Source organism: Cornus florida, unplaced genomic scaffold, assembly GCF_030987335.1.
Source record: "Cornus florida cultivar Cherokee Brave unplaced genomic scaffold, ASM3098733v1 CherokeeBrave_3.0.0_Hap2_Chr05, whole genome shotgun sequence".
Taxonomy (NCBI): domain Eukaryota; kingdom Viridiplantae; phylum Streptophyta; class Magnoliopsida; order Cornales; family Cornaceae; genus Cornus; species Cornus florida.
Genome location: NW_026775575.1, coordinates 100,500,215 through 100,521,171, shown reverse-complemented (window position 1 = coordinate 100,521,171; position 20,957 = coordinate 100,500,215). Strand labels below are relative to the sequence as shown.

The 20,957-nt window shown below is 34.6% G+C and overlaps 1 protein-coding gene across 1 annotated transcript; it reads right to left on the bottom strand.

Annotated features, from left to right (window-relative positions):
• Nucleotides 1-391: 391 nt before the first annotated feature.
• LOC132307990 (peroxynitrite isomerase Rv2717c) lies at nucleotides 392-13,532 on the bottom strand. Its single transcript, XM_059805922.1, has 4 exons — nucleotides 13,218-13,532; nucleotides 12,929-13,069; nucleotides 4,177-4,245; nucleotides 392-794 (listed from the first exon to the last, which is right to left on the bottom strand). The coding sequence occupies exons 1-4, from the start codon at nucleotides 13,377-13,379 to the stop codon at nucleotides 675-677; spliced, it is 492 nt and encodes a 163-aa protein (XP_059661905.1). The 5' UTR covers nucleotides 13,380-13,532; the 3' UTR covers nucleotides 392-674.
• Between the last annotated feature and the right edge of the window lie 7,425 nt (nucleotides 13,533-20,957).

The window sequence follows — 20,957 nt, the reverse complement described above, 5'->3', positions numbered from 1 at the left end:
AAATTTACTGTTGAAGACACAAGTTAACCCTTCAAACCCTTTCCTTCCAACAATTTTTGCCAAACATAAATTTTTAATCCCCCTCCATCACCTTCCTTTCCCTTTCCTCACATTTCCACTCTACCAAATTGGCCCTAAATGATTTATTGGTTCTAAGAACTCATTACGTTTCTATAACCTACAAACGAATTATTAATTTAGTTGATGTTTGGTTGCGTTACCAAACAAACAAAGATTTTGAAGAATGATTATAAAAGAAAATAAGTAATAATACCAGTTAGGATAATTAATAAAACACTAAAAAATAATTCAAATGCAGCCTAATTTTTCAATCGGCAACCCATATAGAATTCGAAAGTTTAGGTCCAGATATGAAAACAAACACTCAGTCTCAACAAACAAAAAAGCATTCATAAATATTTCACATACAAGCTTTGGCACAGAAAAATTCTTCGTGTAGGCTGCTGTCATAAGACTCCTAACAACTATTATTGGTGTTATCTTTCAGTTCACGATACAGATGACTGTTAAAGCAAATCTACAAGATTAAATGGAAGTTTTTGGTCTCTTAAGGTGAGAAACAAAATTTACTGGAAAGTGGAGAAATGATAACTGCAGCAAACACACAGCAGATGAGTAAGATGGGATGCTGATTAACATTCTTCCTTTGCCCATCAGAGCTTCTTAAGCAGGGCTTTTAGATGTGGTTGAAGACTTGTAAGATGGGTAGCCATTTCAACCACATAAGAAAGTTCTCCATTAACTAGCTTAAAAACTCGAGCTATCTCTTTCACCTGCCAAGGAAAAAAGGAAGATCATCACAATGTACCCTCAACAATCACTAGAATCACAAATGGAGTAAATTGTTCTTCACAAAACATAGAACATAAAATGCAACAAACACCAGATACTTGTTCATGTCCTCGGGGAGAATTATTTCGAATCTGTTTACGTTTTTTCCTCCATGTAAAAATTTCAGACAACCAACTAAATACTTCCATGTCACATCAAAGTAACCCTAATGGTTTCATATTTTAAAAAGACACCGGATCAGAGAGATTTTAATATTTCTAAGCCAAATGGAACCTCATTTATTGTAATAGTCCCATTAAATAATTATAGAAAAAAATATGAGACTAGATTTCTTACATATCGCTCAACAATCCATAAGTTGATTAACATCGTCAATGTTGCTCAAATAGCAAGCATACTAGGTCTCACACCATCCTCGCACAATATCAGGCATATTAAATTCTCAATGTTTTACAATTTGATAAAAGAAAATGATTTCAGTAAGGAACTTGATACATAGTTAAGAATATCCTTTAATTTGCAAATTATCACCTGGTACACTATTCTTGTTCATATATTTCTTCAAGGGTCTTCATCTCAACTCTATCTATCATCATGGTAGCATAAAACAGATAATTTTTAACGGAAAACTACCACTAAATAGTAAAAATACTATAGAATGATATCTATATCATTTATATAATTAGACAATATTTGGAAATTACCAACAAATAGTTGGAATACTACAGAATGATATCTATATTATTCAAATAATTAGACAATATTTGGAAGTCGGCACCCAAAGGTTAGGGGATAGCTAATCATTTGGAGTGATATCAAGAACTTTGCAAGGATATGCCACCAAACCTATAACTTCTATGGGGAGTGATATAGTAGATCCATGGCATTGGGTCTGTAGATTGCTATGTATCAGTAGTATACAATAGCTCTTAGAAGAAAAAAAATGCCTAGAACTTGTTGGCCACTGGAATGATACCAAAATGCAAAAACTTCCCTAACTTGGTTAAATAGTAGATCCACAGTCCATACTCACCCAAATTAGTGTGTGAAGCAAAGTAATGGCTCCAACACTAGGGAGAGTGGGATATTTGGATGGGTTTGAATGACATGGAAGTGACCGGGTAAATGGAGAAAACAGATAAAAAGAAATAGAAGAGACTGGTTAAACACGAATTATAAGTATTCTACAAGAAGCATAGAGGGATTCATTACTTTATACGTAATATTAACAGTTATTTTTATAAGCATAATTCATTGAAATTATGAATCAATCTTCCAAATATAATAGAAAAAAATCTATAATGCACTGGGTACAGACCGAGAAAATTATAGAATCACAAATCAGTATGTTTTGAAATGTGAAGAGAACACTTTTACAACATGCTTCAGAAGATGCCTCAAATGTAAGATGTTATTGACATGGTAATTCTAGCCTTTTAAGTGCACTTTACTTGCTATTTAGACTATTTACAATCAAGGTAAGTTAGGGGTGTACAATTTAGGAGGTGAGCCTTCAAATATTTGCAAATTCTTCAATTGTAGCCGGTAAAAGATGAGGCTATTGTTTCTAAACCCATCTGGTCATCTTCAAACTATATGATAGAAATTTGGAACCAAACATTGGTTCCAACTGTTGCTTCTTCAGCTCTTCACTAGCATGTGGCTCACCGCTCACTCTGTTTGTGAAGGGCGGTTCAATTTTCAACTCAGCCGTTTTAATGACAAGCCCCCGTATAAAAAATTTCATGGTTTGGTCAAAGCACCTCAAACCACTAAAAATCTTATGGTTTGCTGACACAACCAGTTGTTCGGACCAGCTATGTCATGGACTCAACGTGTGCCAGGTATGGGTATGTACCCACATGTTGAATGTGTCAAATCCTCAAGCAACAGGACATATGAACACTACTAAATATTCATAATTTATCAATTTTATATTTTCTAGAGTAAAGTAATGTCTTCATGTAACATAGTCTTCAATATATGCATTTCATTTGTTTTAAAGTAATAATATTATAAATTCAATAATTGAAAATGTTTTTTTTTTTTGGGTGCATGTCTAACCAAAAGTGTTGAACATATTCCATGCATGTCTGAGTATTGTGTGTCCAACACGAGTACTTCGCCTACTTTTGAATAGTCCATGTGATATACATAGAGGACCAGTCACCTCATTATTCTCTTATTGAACCAAATGGCTTTCTATTATCCTATTTACAGTTCCAGGTATGAAAGCATTGGAGTTTGTAACATGATCAATGCCTCAAAGTAAAGAAAAAAGTATGTACGATACTTGTACAGTTATCTTTTCAACTCCAGTTTCCAGCACCACAATGTCATTTCCATCACAGAACAACACGAGGGGGATGAAAACCTACCGTGAGAGCTATGAGTCTATGACATTCTTCTTCCAACTTTACCCTAACCACGGAGCGCATGAAAACCTATGGCGAGAGCTATGAAGAGTTTTTGTTCAGTTTTGACCAGTAACAAGTAGGGAACACCCATTGGTGTACCCGATTCAGGTTGGATAAAGCCTGTTGCCAACAGTATCCAATGAAAAAAATTACAGCTATAGGCCAATTTAGATAGAACGTTAGTCCATACAGAATAATTCACAACACAGTTTGCAGTTTTTCAATACAAATAATGTTTGTTCACAATTGAAAATCTATCCATGGATCAAAATCACTAGAAAGGGATGAGGGAGCATGAATATCCAGGCCACCATTGGTTTTACCTATTAAAGCTTTAAGGAAGAATAGTAAATTCCCTACCATTGATATGACACTAAGAATATGATTGGACAATAAAAATGCCTCTATTCTAGACAAATCCACCTAAACTATATGATTCTTCATCCTTCTCTATAACTATCTCCAACACGTCGTGGCCCTTCTGGGAGGCTTGATCACAAGAAATAGTTTTAAACAAGGCACCTAGAGAGCAGATTGGAAAAGAGTAAAAGTGCTACTCTACAACAATTCGGAGGAAAAGCTCTATTTTCCCCATTGATAGCACCCTTTTTGTGGCTGTTTTTGCATGCGTGACATCATTTGAATGCACAACGCATAGACATTACATTACACATTAAATGGCAGGCAGCATGTGCTGATGATTATACTAACTAACGCTGTTCGCACAATAGCACTCCAGAAAACGCTCATACAACAACTATGAAGCTACTAGTTTAATTCTAGGAAAATATGCATGTGATTACATAACAAACGCCAAGTAGTTACAGAAATCTTATTAAACCAGAAAAGAGATATGCTATAAGAACTTTTTTGAACCACCATGAAACCAAAAAATCTCTTTAACACTCTTGCATTGTTGTATCCCATAAGGGCAAGCCAGAATTACCTTGGAAGCATTGGCCACAAGTTCACTCTGAAGCTTCACCACTTTCTCTTCTGCATTATATGTTCCCTTCTGGAAAGGGATAATATCAAAATATTGTTAGTACCAAATCAATAGATAAAGACATGTTTTAACCAAAATATTAGACGGTATGAGTTCCCTACTGAATAAAGTTGGCTGCTGGGAACAAAGCAATTCCAAGATTCAGTAATGGAAATTGCATAATTTTTTATAAAATTCACTTGGCATCCCTTATTAAATTATTTAGGGTAAGCAACAAACTCCTTTTCAAAAATTCCTGCTTATTTTATTATCTTATTACAGAATTAAGTAAATCGAATCATATCAAGCAACATAGTAGTAGTAAAATGCTGGTGATTAGCAAAAAATGTTGGTAACTATAATCAGATTCACTACTTTAATCATATCAATAAACTTTTCTGTATAGTAGTTCATATTTTTAAAGAAACGACACTATTGCACTAGTGGTCAATGACAATATCAAGATAACTAATCTCAAGGGACAATCAAGCAAGTAACCACGCAATCTTATTCCTTTTTTTGATATGTATCCGCTATCCACATAATCTTATTCTTGAGATGGGTTTACTTCTTTATGTAGGTGCATTTATAAGTGTTAATAAAAAGATTCTGTATTTCTTAATTTAACCGTTGTATACTGATTCTTGCCATGATTATATCTTAATCACAATTGTATAGCCGTTGCACAATAGCCTATAAATAGGCTCCTTTGTACATGCTCCAAACATACTTCAATATACAGAACATATATTGTATATCTCAGTCTATCTCTCTCTGTCTCTTTCTTATATTCAACATGGTATCAGAGCCATCGATTGATGGCCTGTACTACCTTTGATCTTCATCACAAATCTGCACCATCAATTATTAAATTTTTTTTTTTTCTCCACCATCAATCTTTAATTTTTTGTTGAAATTGACTCACCTAATCTGAAACCACCACATATATCACAACGTCTCTGCCGCCTATTTGCCGCAGCTCTCTGCCTGTGTTCTCTGCATTGTCCACTGTGCAAAGTCCACCAAATATCATTCAACTACTGTGTCATCTTCTTCAGGAAACACACGTTGCCCACACGCACCACTGCTACAGGAAGCCTGTACGCGTACCTCAGCCGCTGCCCATCTGGCGTTGCTAATTCAGCCGCTGCCCCTCTGCGGTCGTGATTCAGCCACTGCTCTCTGCCGCCGCGGCTCTCTGCCGCCACGGATCTCTGCCGTCATCACGGATATCTGCCACCATGGAGCTCTGCCACCGTCACCGATCTCTGCTCTCTACCGTCGCTCCATCTGCAGCCTCTGTCCTTCACCATCAGCACCAATAGAATAGAATTTGGTCGTTTCGATTCTACAAAATCTATCTAGAATTTTTTGAAGCACCGTTACACCACCACTGATCTCGCCCATCAATATCAACTTCTGACCATTCTTCACAGCAAAACTCAACAGCCTGGTCAATCTATCAGTACTTTTGTCTCTGAAATGCATGTTATTTGGGATCAACTATCTCTTTTTGAAGCCACTTGGTCGTGTGCTTCTGATGCTACAAAGTTTACTACCTATCGAGATCAGTAACGTGTAATCATGTTTCTCATGGCTTTTTAACCTTCATTTGAACCTGTTCGAGCCTCTCTCCTTCATCGACATCCTCTGCCTACCTTAGAAGATGCTATAACCGAGCTTCTTTCAGAAGAAACTCGTCTGAGTACATCTCAACCTCCGGCTTCAGATGCAATTCTTGCTACTCATTATCCCAGAAAGAAATTGACGTCATCCTTTTCCTCTCCAAGGAAGTGTAACTACTGTCAGAAAATAGATCATGTCGTATTAACCTGTCCCACCAGAGTTTGCAAGTTTTGTCACAAGAAAGGCCCAGGTCACTACCAGAGTGACTGTCCCAAAAACTGGCAATCTCGCACCAATTCTTCTAAAGGTTCTTCATCTAGACAAAATCATCCATTTTCCTCCATCACTGCTGCCACCGCTGAGGGATATTGTCCTCCTGCTTCTACAGTTGCACAGATGTCCACCAACGATATCGAGACCCGTCTGTGACAAATTATCTCCAATAATGGTACTCCTTCCACTGCCATGTCAGTTACCCCAGGTAATTCTTGGTTTTTTTATTCTAGCTACTGTAATCACATGACCTTTGATTCTACAATGTTTTCTAAACATTATCCTGCCATCAATACATCTACAATTCATACAGCTGATGGATCTCACATACATGTCAATCACGTCGGTCAAATTTCCACTCCCAATGTCTCACTCTCAAATACATTTCATATACCAAAACTTACAATCAATCTTATCTCTGTTGGTTAGATATGTGAACTTGGACTTAATGTCATTTTTTCATCTTCCGGTTGTCATGTACAAGATCCACAGATGGGGCAGACCTTTGAGATAGGCCGTAAAGTGGGATGTCTCTTTGAGCTCATCCATCTCCGCATTCCTTCTCATCGGCTCTCTACAATTTCCACTGTTGCTTCAACAACCTCTACTCCCTTATTTAGCCTTTGGCATTCCCGATTAGGTCATGTATCTGTTGGGCGTTTACGCTCCTTGGTGTCAACTGGTCAATTAGGTTCAATTAAAAATGATGATGTAACTTGTTTACCTTGTCAACTTGCAAAACAACCTGCTTTACCTTTCAATAAAAGCACATCTATTACTACTGCTCCTTTTGACCTAGTTCACTTTAATATACGGGGACCTTCTCCTCACACTACAATGGGGGGATCCAAATACTTTGTTATTTTTATTGATGACTACTCACGATTTACCTGGCTATATCTCATGAAAAATCGCTCTAAACTACCCCAACTTTACTATAATTTTGCAAACATGGTCAAAACCCAGTTTTCCCGATCCATTAATGCTATGGAGTACAATGAAACAAATTTTCTAAAATTTCTTCGCCAACATGGCACGATCTCTCACTCTTCTTGTCTTGGCATGTCCCAACAAAATGGGCAGGCTGAACGTAAACATAGGCATATCTTAGACACTGTTCGCTCCCTCCTAATATCCAGTTCATGTCCTAAGCGTTTTTGGGGGGAAGCAGCTCTCACTGCCGTATACACCATCAACCGTGTTCCCATGCCTATTATTGAAAATCAATCTCCCTATGAACGCTTATATGGGATCTTTCCTGCTTATAATCTTCTCAAAGTTTTTGGATGTGCTTGTTTTGTCTTACTTCAACCTCATGAACGTACCAAATTAGAGCATCGGGCTCGTCTATGTTGTTTTCTAGGTTATGGAATTAAACACAAAGGATACCGATGTTGGGATCCCATTTCCAGACGTCTTCGTGTCTCTCGTCATGTCATCTTTTAGGAACACAAAATGTTCTCTTCTCTCTCCAAATTCCATCTATCTCCATCTTCTACTCCATTATTCTTTACTGATTCTTTAGTCAAACTCTTCCCAGATGAGATAGATACAATATCTTCATCTGAGCTTCCAAACATTATCTCATCTACTCCAGAAATGTCGTCTTCATCTGAGCTCCCACAAATGGCCTTACCTAACGAATCCGCTTCATCTAATGATCCTGCTTCTGAATCTTCTTCATCAGATACCATCACTACTGCTCAACCTCCTCGCAAATCTGATCAGGTAAGAAAACCTCCTAGTCATTTACGTGATTTTCAGTGTTTCCCTACTATCATGTCTCATCATGAGTCTCAATCCTATCGTGAGGCTAGCTCTAACCCCCTTTGGCAGCAACCTATGACAGAAGAACTACAGGCTCTCACACAAGCTCATACCTAGGACATGGTTGCTCTTCCCTCTGACAAAACTGTTGTTGGCTGTAAATGGGTTTACAAAATCAAAACTTATTCTGATGGTTCAGTAGAACGATATAAAGCTCGTTTGGTTGCAAAGGGCTTCACCCAAGAATATGGCATTGACTATGAGGAAACATTTGCCCCTGTTGCTCAACTTACTTCTATCCGTAGCCTATTGGCTGTTGCGGCAGCTCGTAAGTGGGAATTATTTCAAATGGATGTGAAAAATGCCTTTCTCAATGGTGATCTCACTAAAGAAGTATATATGAAACATCCTCCAAGATATGACCATTCTCCAAATCAAGTCTGTAAACTCCATTGAGCACTGTATGGTTTTAAACAAGCTCTAAGAGCTTGGTTTGCAAAATTTAGTTCTACAATTGGAGATTTTGGATTTACCTCAAGCTCATATGATTCTAGCCTTTTCATCCGCAAGACTGACTCTGGTATTACTTTTCTCTTACTTTATGTTGATGACATGATAATCACTCGCAATGATCTTGCAGGTATTTATGCACTCAAAAAATTTCTTAGTCATCACTTTGATATGAAGGATCTTAGGCGCCTCCACTATTTCCTAGGCTTAAAGATTCTCTCTGATTCGGATGGCTATTATCTCTCCCAAGCCAAGTATTCTTCTGACACTCTTGCTCGTGCTGGTATCACTAATTGCAAGACAGCTCCTACTCCACTTGAGACCAATGTTAAGCTCACTCTTCTAGATGGTACACTCCTCAGTGATGCCACATTGTATCAACAATTGGTTGGCAGTCTGGTATATCTCACTATTACTCGACCTGACATTGCCTATGTTATGCATCTTGTCAGTCAGTTCATTTATGCGCCTCAATCTACTCATTATATTGTTGTATTACACATTCTTCGATACATTAAAGGGACTATGTTTCATAGCCTTCACTTTTCTACTCATTCTTCACTTGAGCTACGTGCCTACTTTAATGCTGATTGGGCAGGTGATCCAACTGACCAGCGTTCTACTACTGGCTTCTGCTTCTTTCTTGGTAACTCTCATTTCTTGGAGCAGCAAAAAGCAATCCGTCGTTTCCAGGTCTAGTACAGAAGCTAAATATCGTGCCCTTGCTAATTCCACACAAGAACTTATTTGGCTTCAATGGCTCCTAACAGATATGGGTGTTTCTCATTCCAGTGGCACTATTCTCTATTGTGATAATCAAAGTGCTATTTACATTGCTCATAATGATGTCTTTCACGAACGCACCAAACATATTGAAATTAATTGTCATATTGTGGATCAACAAGTTACTCGGGGAACCATACGCCTTCATTCTGTAACTTCCGCTGATCAAACCGCTGACATCTTTACCAAAGCTCATCCACCAGGCAGATTTCGGGAATTAGTTTCCAAACTCAAATTGATTTTTGCTTTACCACCTTAAGTTTGAGGGGGGATGTTAATATAAAGATTATGTGTATCTTATTATAACCATTGTTTACTGATTCTTGCCGTGATTCTTACCATGATTATATCTTAATCACAATTGTATAGCCGTTGCACAATAGCCTATAAATAGGCTCCTTTGTACATGCTCCAAACATACTTCAATATACAAAACATATATTGTATATCTCTGTCTATCTCTCTTTGTCTCTTTCTTATATTCAACAATAAGAATGGGTTTTCTTAACTCAATATTCTGAATTTTAAATTATAAATAAACATATAGAGAGAGCAACAGAGTTAATCATTAATTTGTTTTCATTACAATGGGGGTTTCTTTCTCTACAAAGGTATTTCCATAATAAAAATTTCCCATGGAAAGTCATCTAAATTTTTTGTTTAAATTATCAAAGAGCTAGGCTAACATCTCGAATTTTTACAAAATACCCTGTTGAATTTTTGTGGCTCAAATGAGGTCAGCAATTGCATCACCCATTGTGTCATCATCAACTTGCCAACCAAGGTGAGTGATCAGCAAGTAGGCGTGGGCATCAAGTTTGGAAAATGTCAGCTGCAGTCCTTGTAATACTTGATCATCAAGTATTTATTTTTGGTGACCCATCTTTGGCTATAAATAGCCATGTCTCTCATGCATTCCGAATCATCCAAAAATCATCAATTGAGTGAGTTATCAATATCAGTTAGTGGGTGAGAGAGTTTGGGTGTAATTGGGTTTTAGGTGTGAGCCACTTTGCCTTGTATTTCTTTATTTCTATAGTGAAATATTATTCTGTCTTTTCCCCATTGACGCAGGCATAGCCGAACCACGTAAATCCTTGTCTCGTTTGTGTGTGTGCCATTTTATTTTCTTGTCATTTATTTTTCTCTTGTTCTCATAAACTCCTATTCGATCCTTTTTTCATAACAAACTGGTATCAGAGCTCGGGTTCGTGTATTGTGTACACATACTGTTCACATATACTATTCGGGTACTGTTTACAAATACAACATTATTCACCGAGTAATTTTTTGGGGAGTTTTTTGAGATGTCGACCAGATACGAGATTGAGAAATTTGATGGCAAGATTAGCTTCAGTCTTTGGCGCATTAAGATGCAGGCCCTGCTGACTCAGCAAGGTCTAAAGAAGGTATTGTTCGGGAAAGGACAAGTTGCCAACAACTATGTCCGATGAAAACAAGGATGAGGTCGATGAAAAGGCACGCAGTGCAATTATTTTGAATTTAGCTGATAAGGTGTTGCGTGAAGTTATTGATGAAGACACGACGACAAAGTTATGGCTGAAATTGGAAAGTCTGTATCTGACGAAGTCTCTCACCAACAGACTCTACCTGAAACAGAGACTCTACACCCTTCGTATGAAGGAAGGTATGCCTCTTAAGGAGCATATTGATAATTTCAATTCTATTATTATGGATTTGAAAAATACTGATATTAAAATTGATGACGAGGATTAAGCCCTTATTTTGTTGTGTTTTTTGCCTCCTTCCTATGAGCATTTTGTTACCACATTGCTCTATAGAAAAGACACTATTAGTATAGAGGATATTAAATCCTCATTGAACTCTCAGGAGTTGAGGAAAAAAGTGTTTGGGAATATTGGAGATGAACAAGCCGATGGTCTATTTGTAAGAGGTAAAAGTGAGACAAAGAGTTCTGTTAGTAGGGGCAAATCTAGATCTCATAAAAATGTGGAATGTTACTACTGTCACGAGATAGGACACATCATCAAGCACTGTCTCAAACTAAAGGCAAAGAATGGGAATGGCAAAGAGAAGGTTCAGGAAGCAGCTTCTGTGGCAACTGCTACAACGAGTGATTCGGAAAGTGACGAATATGTTCTCATGACAACCTTGTGTTCAGGTATGTCATTTAATGACAGTTGGATTCTTGATTCTGGTTGTTCCATTCATATATGTTCTAGTAGGGATTCTTTCTCTTCCTATAAAGAGGTGAAAGGTGGTTCGATTTTGACGGTGGACAGGAAAGCTTTCAAAATTTTGGGAATTGGAACAGTCAATATCAAGACGCACAATGGGTTAGTGAGAACATTGTCAGATGTGCGACATGTACCGGATCTGAAGATGAATCTTATTTCAGTAGGTGTGCTAGACTCCAAATGCTACAAGGTTATAACAGATGGTGGAGTAATGATGGTCGTGATGGATTCTCTTGTGGTGCTACAGGACGCTAAGGTAAAAAAATTGTATCTTCTCCAAGGGAATACAGTAACAGGTGGAGCTTTTACAGGGTCTTCTACAGCTAGCAGAAATCTGTGTTCAGATCTTGGCAAAAGAAGAGTTAGAAAGAGGAGTGACGATCCTAATTCTCAAAAGGGTTGTGAGGGTACTACACAATGTGGTGGGAGAATAAAATCCGTTTTCAGATGGCAACAGTCCTTACAGGGAGGTAGACCCATGAGGATAGGTGTGATATTGACTTGCAATAATCTTGGTGGCTATGAGATAGTCCATTCGAGTGTCATTAAGATGCATGGGAGGCAAGTAGTTGGTCACAACAGAGATGCGAGGAAAAATCAAGGACGTCCTATTCTCCACAAGGGTGAGAAGATGACTTTTCATTACCAGCCGGTGGCTTGTGGGCGGTTGGAGAAGGTTGCTGAAGGAGATGTCAAACTTGAAATTTCTTAGGGTGTCTTTGATAAGCGTTTAGAGTTTGACAGAAATACTGGAGGTATGCTTGTGGCTACGCAAGACATGCATGGGTTGAAGAATGAGAGCCCGAGGGTTAAGTTTGAGCATGACTCAAACTTAACTAAAATTCTCAATTAGTTTGTGTTATGGAGAAGACAAGTTATTTAGCAGAGATACAGTGGCTCATTTGAATTTTCGCCAAGGTGGATATTTGTTAAATTTTGGTGGCTCAAATGAGGTCAGCAATTGCATCACCCATTGTGTCATCACCAACTTGCCAACCAAGGTGAGTGATCAACAAGTAGGCGTGGGCAACAAGTTTGGAAAATGCCAGCTGCAGTCCTTGTAATACTTGATCATCAAGTATTTATTTTTGGTGACCTATCTTTGGCTATAAATAGCCATGTCTCCCATGCATTCCGAATCATCCAAAAATCATCAATTGAGTGAGTTATCAGTATCAATTAGTGGGTGAGAAAGTTTGGATGTAATTAAGTTTTGGGTGTAAGCCACTTTGCCTTATATCTCTTTATTTCTATAGTGAAATATTGTTCTGTCTTCTCTCCGTAAACGTATGCATAGCCGACCCACGTAACTCCTTGTCTCATTTGTGTGTACGCCATTTTATTTTCTTGTCATTTATTTTTCTCTTATTCTCATAAACTCCTATTCGATCCTTTTTTCATAACATACCCATTGGGAAAATGCATTACTCTTATCATAAATTTCCAAAATCAAATTAAGAGATGTGAATTGGTGATGTCAGTGGTATTATGAAATGTAAAAAAAATAGATGGAAATAGTAGAGGCAGTAGCAAACCTGAACTTCAATAAGACCGGTGCTCTGAGCAATGACAACTTCAATGGTTCCGTCGGGTTTGGGTCTCCAATAACCGCTTTCAGAGTGCATTGGCTCTCCGGAGTCCAATTTCCATGTTTTTTGAGAATATGCAATCACAGGCTTCACACACACACATAAATTATCATTATCGATTGCTCAATCAGCATATTATAAAAGGAAATTTTAAAGAAAGACTTAACTTAATCATTAGCAAACTAATAGAAGAAGAGACATCCATACATATGTGTATATGTAAAAAGAGAATTACCTTGTTACCGGGATGAGAAAATTGGAGCTCTTCGCCGTATTTGAAGGAGGCGATGGTAGGAAAACCACCCTCGCCTTGGCCTCTCCAAGTACCTAACAAGTATGCCAGCGGTCCGACTGCCGGATGAACTGGTGGTGCCGGTCGTGTTCCACTGCCGTCCATCTCCGCCTCCCTGTGAATTTTGAGATTTTTCTCTCTAGATTTCTCTCTCCTCCCTGGAAGGCTAAAGCAAGTATGTGAACTCTGTTTATTTCGATTGGTTTTGCCTCTGCAATGCCGAGCTCCGTTTATTGTGCCTCTGAAATGCCGCGTCTAGTCGAGTCTATATTGTCCGCTGTCAATTTTTTATTCTTTGTTGGTCAAAGTCGTTAGAATATACTAGAGTATTTATAATTTACCAAGTCGTTGGAATATATATTCTAGAGTGTTTATAATTTCAACATTTTTCTTGGTTGGTTCTTTTTTAGTATCTGATAAATTGAATTGCATTAGTAAAAATTGAGCATGGAAATACAACTAAAGATGGTAAGATTTAAGATCAAAATATAGCATAGCGAGGGAGATAAAAAATAAAAAATAAAAAGAAGAAAAAAAAAATAATAATAACATTAGTTATGAGATAAAATAAATAAATAATAATAATAATTTTTATTTATATTTGAATAAATATGAGATAAGATATATATACATATATAAATGATAGAGGGAAGAAATTAAATGATAACAATCAAATTATTTTCATATCTTAGATGCGTAATAATTATTAATGGTAGTTTTGAAACTATGAAAATATCATTTAAATACTATAAATTTTCTTTTTATCTTCTCATTTTTTGGGATACGTAATATAAGGGATAACTCACTATGTTTTCTTTTATCTTATTTTAAGCAACTCAAATACAATCTATACTATCATTCTTTTCTTCTTCTTTTTTCTCACTGTCCCTTCAAATCTCTCAATCTAAACGTACCCTAAATAAAATTATTGTACATTATATTTATTGAGAAGCAGGTTATAGGATTGTTCCTCGCTGTTCTTATGAGCCACCCATCCTCACTAATCACTAATCCCTAACAATAAAAATAATAATAATAATATATATATTATTACGTATTGTTTTCTCAATAATGCATATGCATATAAATAAGTGTTTACCAAATTACGAGGTATTTGTATAGAGAGATAGATGGATATATAGAGAAATTGATATTTCTTAGATAAAGTAAAATAATAAAAAGAGGCAATATGTGCATTTATATAGAGAGATAGGTGGATATATATAAATTGATATTTCTTAGATAAAGTAAAATAATAAAAGGAGGCTATATGTGCATTTAATTTTGCAACATTTGCACTACAATCTTAAATAAAATGATTCACAATTTTCATTACAATTTTAAATGAAAAGACAACACTAACCTTACCTTTACAAGTAAATAATTATTACTTTTTAATTGACACAACCGCCCTTTCATTTTTTTCTCTCCTTATCTTTAATCTTTAATATTTTAAGTATCTTTTGAGAATGCATAAAATAAAAAAAAATTTGAATAATTTTTTTTTTAAGTGACCAAAATTTTTTTTTTTTTTTATGTTGAAGAAATTGCCTCTTTTGTCCAGATAAAAATACATAAATAAATAACAATTTAAAAAATGATCTCTTTTGAAATGAAGAAAAAAAAAAACCCCAAAAAATATATTTATTGAATAAATTATCTCTATTGTCAAGATCCCAAAAAAATAATAATAATAATAAGTACAAAAGGAAGATGATTAAAAAAAAAATTATCTCTGTGGAATAAATTATCTATTTTGATAAGACAAAAATATATATATATATATATATATATATATATATATATTTTTATCGAATAAATTATTTCTTTTAACGGGACCCATAAAAAATTACCAAAAAATAAAGTTACCTCTTTTGACAAAATTGAAAAAAAGAGGTCAATTTTGTTGAATAAGTATCTCTTTACTATCAGAAATAAAATTATTAGTGTAGAATAAATTATTTTCTTTGAGAGGACCTCAGAAAAAACAAAAAGGAAATGAAAAAAAAAAAAAAACAGTAAAAAAAGTAAAGAAGGTAAAAAAATATATATATTAGAGTTGTATAAAGGGTAGTTATAACATTATAAATTAAGGAATTGTGCATTAATGAATTTAAGGACTTTCTTGTCATTTTCTTAAAAAAGAATGATAAATGTAATGTAATTGGATAAAAATGGAGTGTGAATATCGTCTCCTATAATAAATTGCATATATATAATACAAGGAAACAATTTAAGAAACAAATTTAAGGAAACATGTATAGTAAGTACATAAGGGAGGGAGAAATTTCAATGGGGGCATTTTACACATTTTCAAAAAATTTATACACAAACACAATGTTTCTCTAAAATTGCGATTGCTATCAATTTTTTCATTAATCAAATACTATTATCTTAATTTTATTTTGTTTTATTTTTCATTAATCAAATACTATTATCTTAATTTTATTTTGTTTTTATTTTATCTCCCAACTAATGTTATTCTATATTTTTTTTCCACTATATCCAATAGAGCCTGAATTTTGGGTTAGAGGGCAAACGTAACACTATATAGGCCTCCGAACAACGTCGAAACTTTTGAGTCAGAAGGCAAAAGTGACCACGCTGGAACTAATCCCAATCCATTCAAATACAATTTTCAAATTTGAAGTAGTAGCCATCTTTTTATGTGTTTTTTTTATTATTATTTATTTTTTTGAATTTTCCATGTTAATTTAGAGTTTTAGTTAAACCATGATATGGATAAGGCATGCACTTAGGATATAGATCAAACAATATTAGTTAAAGAAATTGACATATTATGCAGATGGAAATATCGTAGAGAATAAAGTTAGCAACGAACCTCACATAGGAATGATAAATAAAATCACTAGTAAAGAAGTAGAGGACGCATTTAAAAAAATGTGCATAATAAAATGGCAAGACAAAATAACATACCTACAAAGGCATGGAGACTTTTAAGAAATGTGGGAATTGAATGGCTAACAAAGATGTTTTTATTTTATCACCCAATTAGGGGTGGTAAAAGTTGACACGATTCGCCAACACGACTCGAATACGTCACGAGTTAAATGGGTTTGGATTAGCCTTAAACGGGTTCGGATCATAAACGGGTCGACACAATTAACCCGTTTAGTTAATCGTATCGTGCTTGGATTGAGGGGTTCAACCCGTGTAACTCATTTATACAAGTTCAACTATATATGTTGTTAATAAATTTATATTTAAGTTTTAAGATTACTATATAAACTTGTGTCTTATAATTTAATCTTTTGTAAACTATTAACTATTTACAAATTTGGTTGATTAAAACTTATATATTTTTTTTAGTGTTTATTATTTTATTAAGTATTATTAATAATTTAAATAATGTATATAAATATATATATTTTTTAAATATGTCATTAAACAGGTTATACGTGTAACCCGTTTAATAAATATGTTGGGTTAGTGTTAAGAGTTTCTCACTCGATTATTAAACGGGTCGTGTTCGGATTGAGCTATTTAGTATAATACCTTTAAATTGACACGACACGATTACAACTCGCGAATGCAAATTGCCACTCCCATTCCCAACTAATGTTATTCTATTTTTTTTCCACTATACCCAATAGAGGCTGAATTTTGGGTTAGAGGGCAAGCGTAACACCATATAGGCCTCCAAACAACACCTAAACTTTTTAGTCAGAAGATAAGCTATTGTAGGCTCCACTTTGATTGTTATAACGAGACCGACCCTTACCTTCTAAGGCCATTTGCACCAGCCTCTCCGAAATTTGACTCTTTAAAAATGCTACATCAGCTTTTCCAAAAGTCACGTCAGCAGCTTTCACTCTCCAGAAATATACACTCCATCAGGTTCTCCGAATTTTCGCTCTAAAAAATATATATATATATATATAATTATTATTTAAAAAAAAAAAAATTTCCTAACGGCCATATTTTTAACGGCTATATTTTCTCAACGCCAATATTTTTCAATCAAACAATATTTTTGCAAATTATTAAAAAAAGTACGATTGATATTATAACTTGAAACAATACATTATCCATTATGGATTAAAAAAAATAAATTAAACAAAACAATTAAAAATAACTTAAACAACACAATATCCTAAATTGAAATAAGAAAATAAATAGACCAATGATTACAAAATCTTATGGGAACTTTGGGGCGGACCGTGAATTCAAAGATGTCAATATCTCATTTTGTTGTGCAATAATCCAAGTTTTTCCCACTTCTATTGGTGACGAATTTGGATCTGTTAACATGATCTCTTTTTCTTTAAGTCTTTATTTCTCTATAATCTCTAGCTGCCTCGTCTTCTCTTTCTTTATTTTTCTTACCTCACGTGCCACTTGGGCATCCGGCATTTTTTCCTGACGACTCTCGAAACGGTTGGTGATATTATTAAATTTCGAAATGAATAAAGTTTGCAATTCATTTGCTGAATTAATTTTTGCTCGACGCCGCTTCGCCGTTTTTCTTCCTGCTAGTCTTTATAGTTGTTGATATTCTTCCACACCGAGTGAATCATTTTCCCCTATGTGTGGTGATTCTTCAGTTGAAGCTCCATCTGTCATGGCTGCACGACTTGCTGGAGTAGATGGTAATGAGTGCCCAACAGACTCATTAATGTTAAAGTCAAATCCACTCCTTTTCTTCGACTGTTTTTTCTTTTTTCCTTTTCCTACTTGTTCGGCACAATGTGAATGTCATTTATTGTTATGCTTCAAGATCTCCCATCAACTTTCTAACTTAAATTCACCACCTGTTTGGCTACGGAACAGGTTTTTAACTGCTATCATCTACACGAAAAAATTAACAAAAAATTAAAAGCCGACTATTTAAAATATTTACGAGTTATATTTAAATAATAAATAACTCACCATATCATCATTGCTGAAGCCACTGGGATGATTCATTTCCATGGTAGTCATGCACCCGAAAATTTTGCTATTTTTTGTTTGATTACCGACCAACGATTCATCAAATCTCTGTCACTTCACTCAGTTAGAACACCAATATGTTGTTTATATTGTTCCAGAATTCGCTCCCACAACTTCTTCTTACTTTGGTTTGCCCCCGTAAAGCCTCATTTTCAGCCTTAGTCCAATTATTAGGTCGGATAATCGGTTGTTTTGACGAGGGTTTTGAGTTACTTGATTGTGGAACACTAGTACCACAATCACGATGAGAAGGTCAGGAAGGTTGATAAGAAGGTTGGGAGGGTTGATGAGAAGGAAATTGAGAATCTCCTCTATAATAATTGATATTGTCTTCGAAAAATGGCAAAAACTAATCGTTTGATGGGTTGAAATGGGTATTGTAATAAAATGGATGTCGATGATCCATGGAATCGAAAATGACTTTGAAAATAATAGTTAAGATTGAGAAAATAGAAGAAGAAATAAGTTGAATGGTAGATAATAGAGATGCGTTAGATGTGATGAGTGATGGTAGGAGTTAGAATATTTATAGAGATTTTAAAATTTTTAATTAATTTTTTTTTTTTTTAATAAAGTTAAAAAAATTTTGAATTTTTAATTTTTTTTTTTTAAATTATAGCCGTTAAGACACTGTTTATGTCAGCCAAATAGTACCTTAACGGCAAAATACACTATTTGTGGTACACATTTAAAATTTAAAGCAAATTTTGTTTTTTAAAAAAACCAAATTTTAAGGGAAAAAACAAAAAAAAAAAAAAAAAAAAAAGATTTTTAAATTTATTTTTGGCTCAAAATTTTTTTTTTTTTTGGACAAACAATGCATAAACAATATATTTTTTATTTAATGAATTTTTTTTTATTTTATTTTTTTTAAAAAAAAAAGCTCTAAATAACCTATTTTTAGGTTTTTTTATTAAAAAAAAAAAATTCTGTCAAATAGTGCCTTAAGGCACTCTTCAATCACTGTGCACAACCGTTGGAGGAAAAAACAAAAAAGGCAACCAAAAAGGGCGCCGTTTTGCAACAAAAAAAATAAAAATTTCAGCGCCCGCGAGCAAAATTGGGCCCTACCATTCTTGGCTAGGCCACTGCACGCCCAAAGTCCCTTTTGCTTGTGGAAAATGGGCTTTGAAGAGCCCGTTGTTATTGCTCTAATAATAAAACTTATGTTGGGTAGTGTGGCCTACATGTATTTATATCAAGAGGCGAAGTCGGCATGTAACTAGAGGCAGCTACCCCTTGCCCCATGCTGGCTCACTAGAATATATATATTTTTTAATACATAAATTTGTAGAAATTGATAAAATGCCTTTTAAAATCAATAAAATGGCCCCTCTGCCCTGAATCCACTAAATTTTATTTTATTTTTATGCGTATGATTTGTAAATATTTATAAAAGATCCCCATAAAATTATCTATTTCTAAAAACGTCTTTAATTCTTTATTTATCTTTCTTCTTATTTTCAAATTTCTTTTTATTATCTTCAAAAACTTTTGCATTCTCTTTCTACAATTAAAACCTATTTTCTCATTCAAAATTCTCTCATATTTTTTTCCTTTTTATTTCATTTTCTTCTTAAAAATTTCCTTTTTATTGCACTTATGCATAATTTATGTGCAATAACTTCTGCTTTTTTTTTAGTGTTAACTGCAAGATTATTTATTAATTGTGTGACCCATATAATCTGGACAAATGATTTCTTTATATTATTTGGTGGTTAAGTAAATGAATATCAGATTAATATTATATTATTTGGTAAACTTATAAATTACCTTTTTGGTAATTAATTATTAGGGAATTGTTTTACTATTTGTTCCTTACTTTGATGAAAAATAGATATTAGAATTTGGTAATTAATTATTGGGGAATTATTTTCCTATAATGGAAAGTGGATATTAGGGTTATTAAAGTAAAATTGGTTCTGCCATTATAAAATGTATATTTCTATCAATTATGTACACTAATGAAACAATACGTATAATGTTTACGTGTGCAAAAGGTTAAGAGAAATCGATTTCCACACTTTGACTATTATTTTAGCTCGACGTTGGGGTTTGATCTCTACGAGAGTTGCAATGACAAATCGAGATATTTATATTTAACTATTTATTTATACATTATATACATGTGAAAATAAGATCTTAGAATTTATATTTACTTGTTATTTGTAATTAATGTTGGACACGAATAATTATAATTTACATTAACATGCCTTCTCTTAACTAAATTTCTGCTTAGCCCCTTCTTATATCCATGACTAATCCGAATGAAGAAGATCAGGTGCTTATATATGGGTGCGGTATACGAGACTACCCAAACAAATTAATATTTTTTAATCAAATGCAAGCGCCTAGCTGTGTAGGCTCACTGGAACTCTGCTCCAACTCGGAAAGTTCTTGTTGGGTCATTCAGTGTGACATATCTAATAAATAAAAAATAAAAGAAGTTTAAATAGATCTTCTTACCTACTGCAATAGGAGCAAAGACACTGTTACAAAATAGTTGTTATTGGCAGTTGCATAAAGATCACACTATTTGTTCCTTGTTTTAATTCCTGTATTGTTTACAAAATTAGACCCAACAGCTCTCCTAGTGGGTGACATGCACTGGACTTGAGTTGGTGACAAAACTCAAAAAAGGCCCTTTCTTCTGATTTTTAGGTATTTGTTTGGAAGGTAGGTATCATGAATTGCTTGCACAGCTGTATCACATCACAGAACAGAAGTGGGCAC

Excerpts from the sequence above, each read along its gene's own strand:
- LOC132307990 (XM_059805922.1), bottom strand. The coding sequence starts at position 13,379 with ATGGACGGCAGTGGAACACGACCGGCACCACCAGTTCATCCGGCAGTC. Across the intron at positions 4,246-12,928 it reads CCGGTCTTATTGAAGTTCAG|AAGGGAACATATAATGCAGA; the intron begins GTTTGCTACTGC and ends ATCCCTTTCCAG. Across the intron at positions 795-4,176 it reads TTGTGGCCAATGCTTCCAAG|GTGAAAGAGATAGCTCGAGT; the intron begins GTAATTCTGGCT and ends TTTCCTTGGCAG.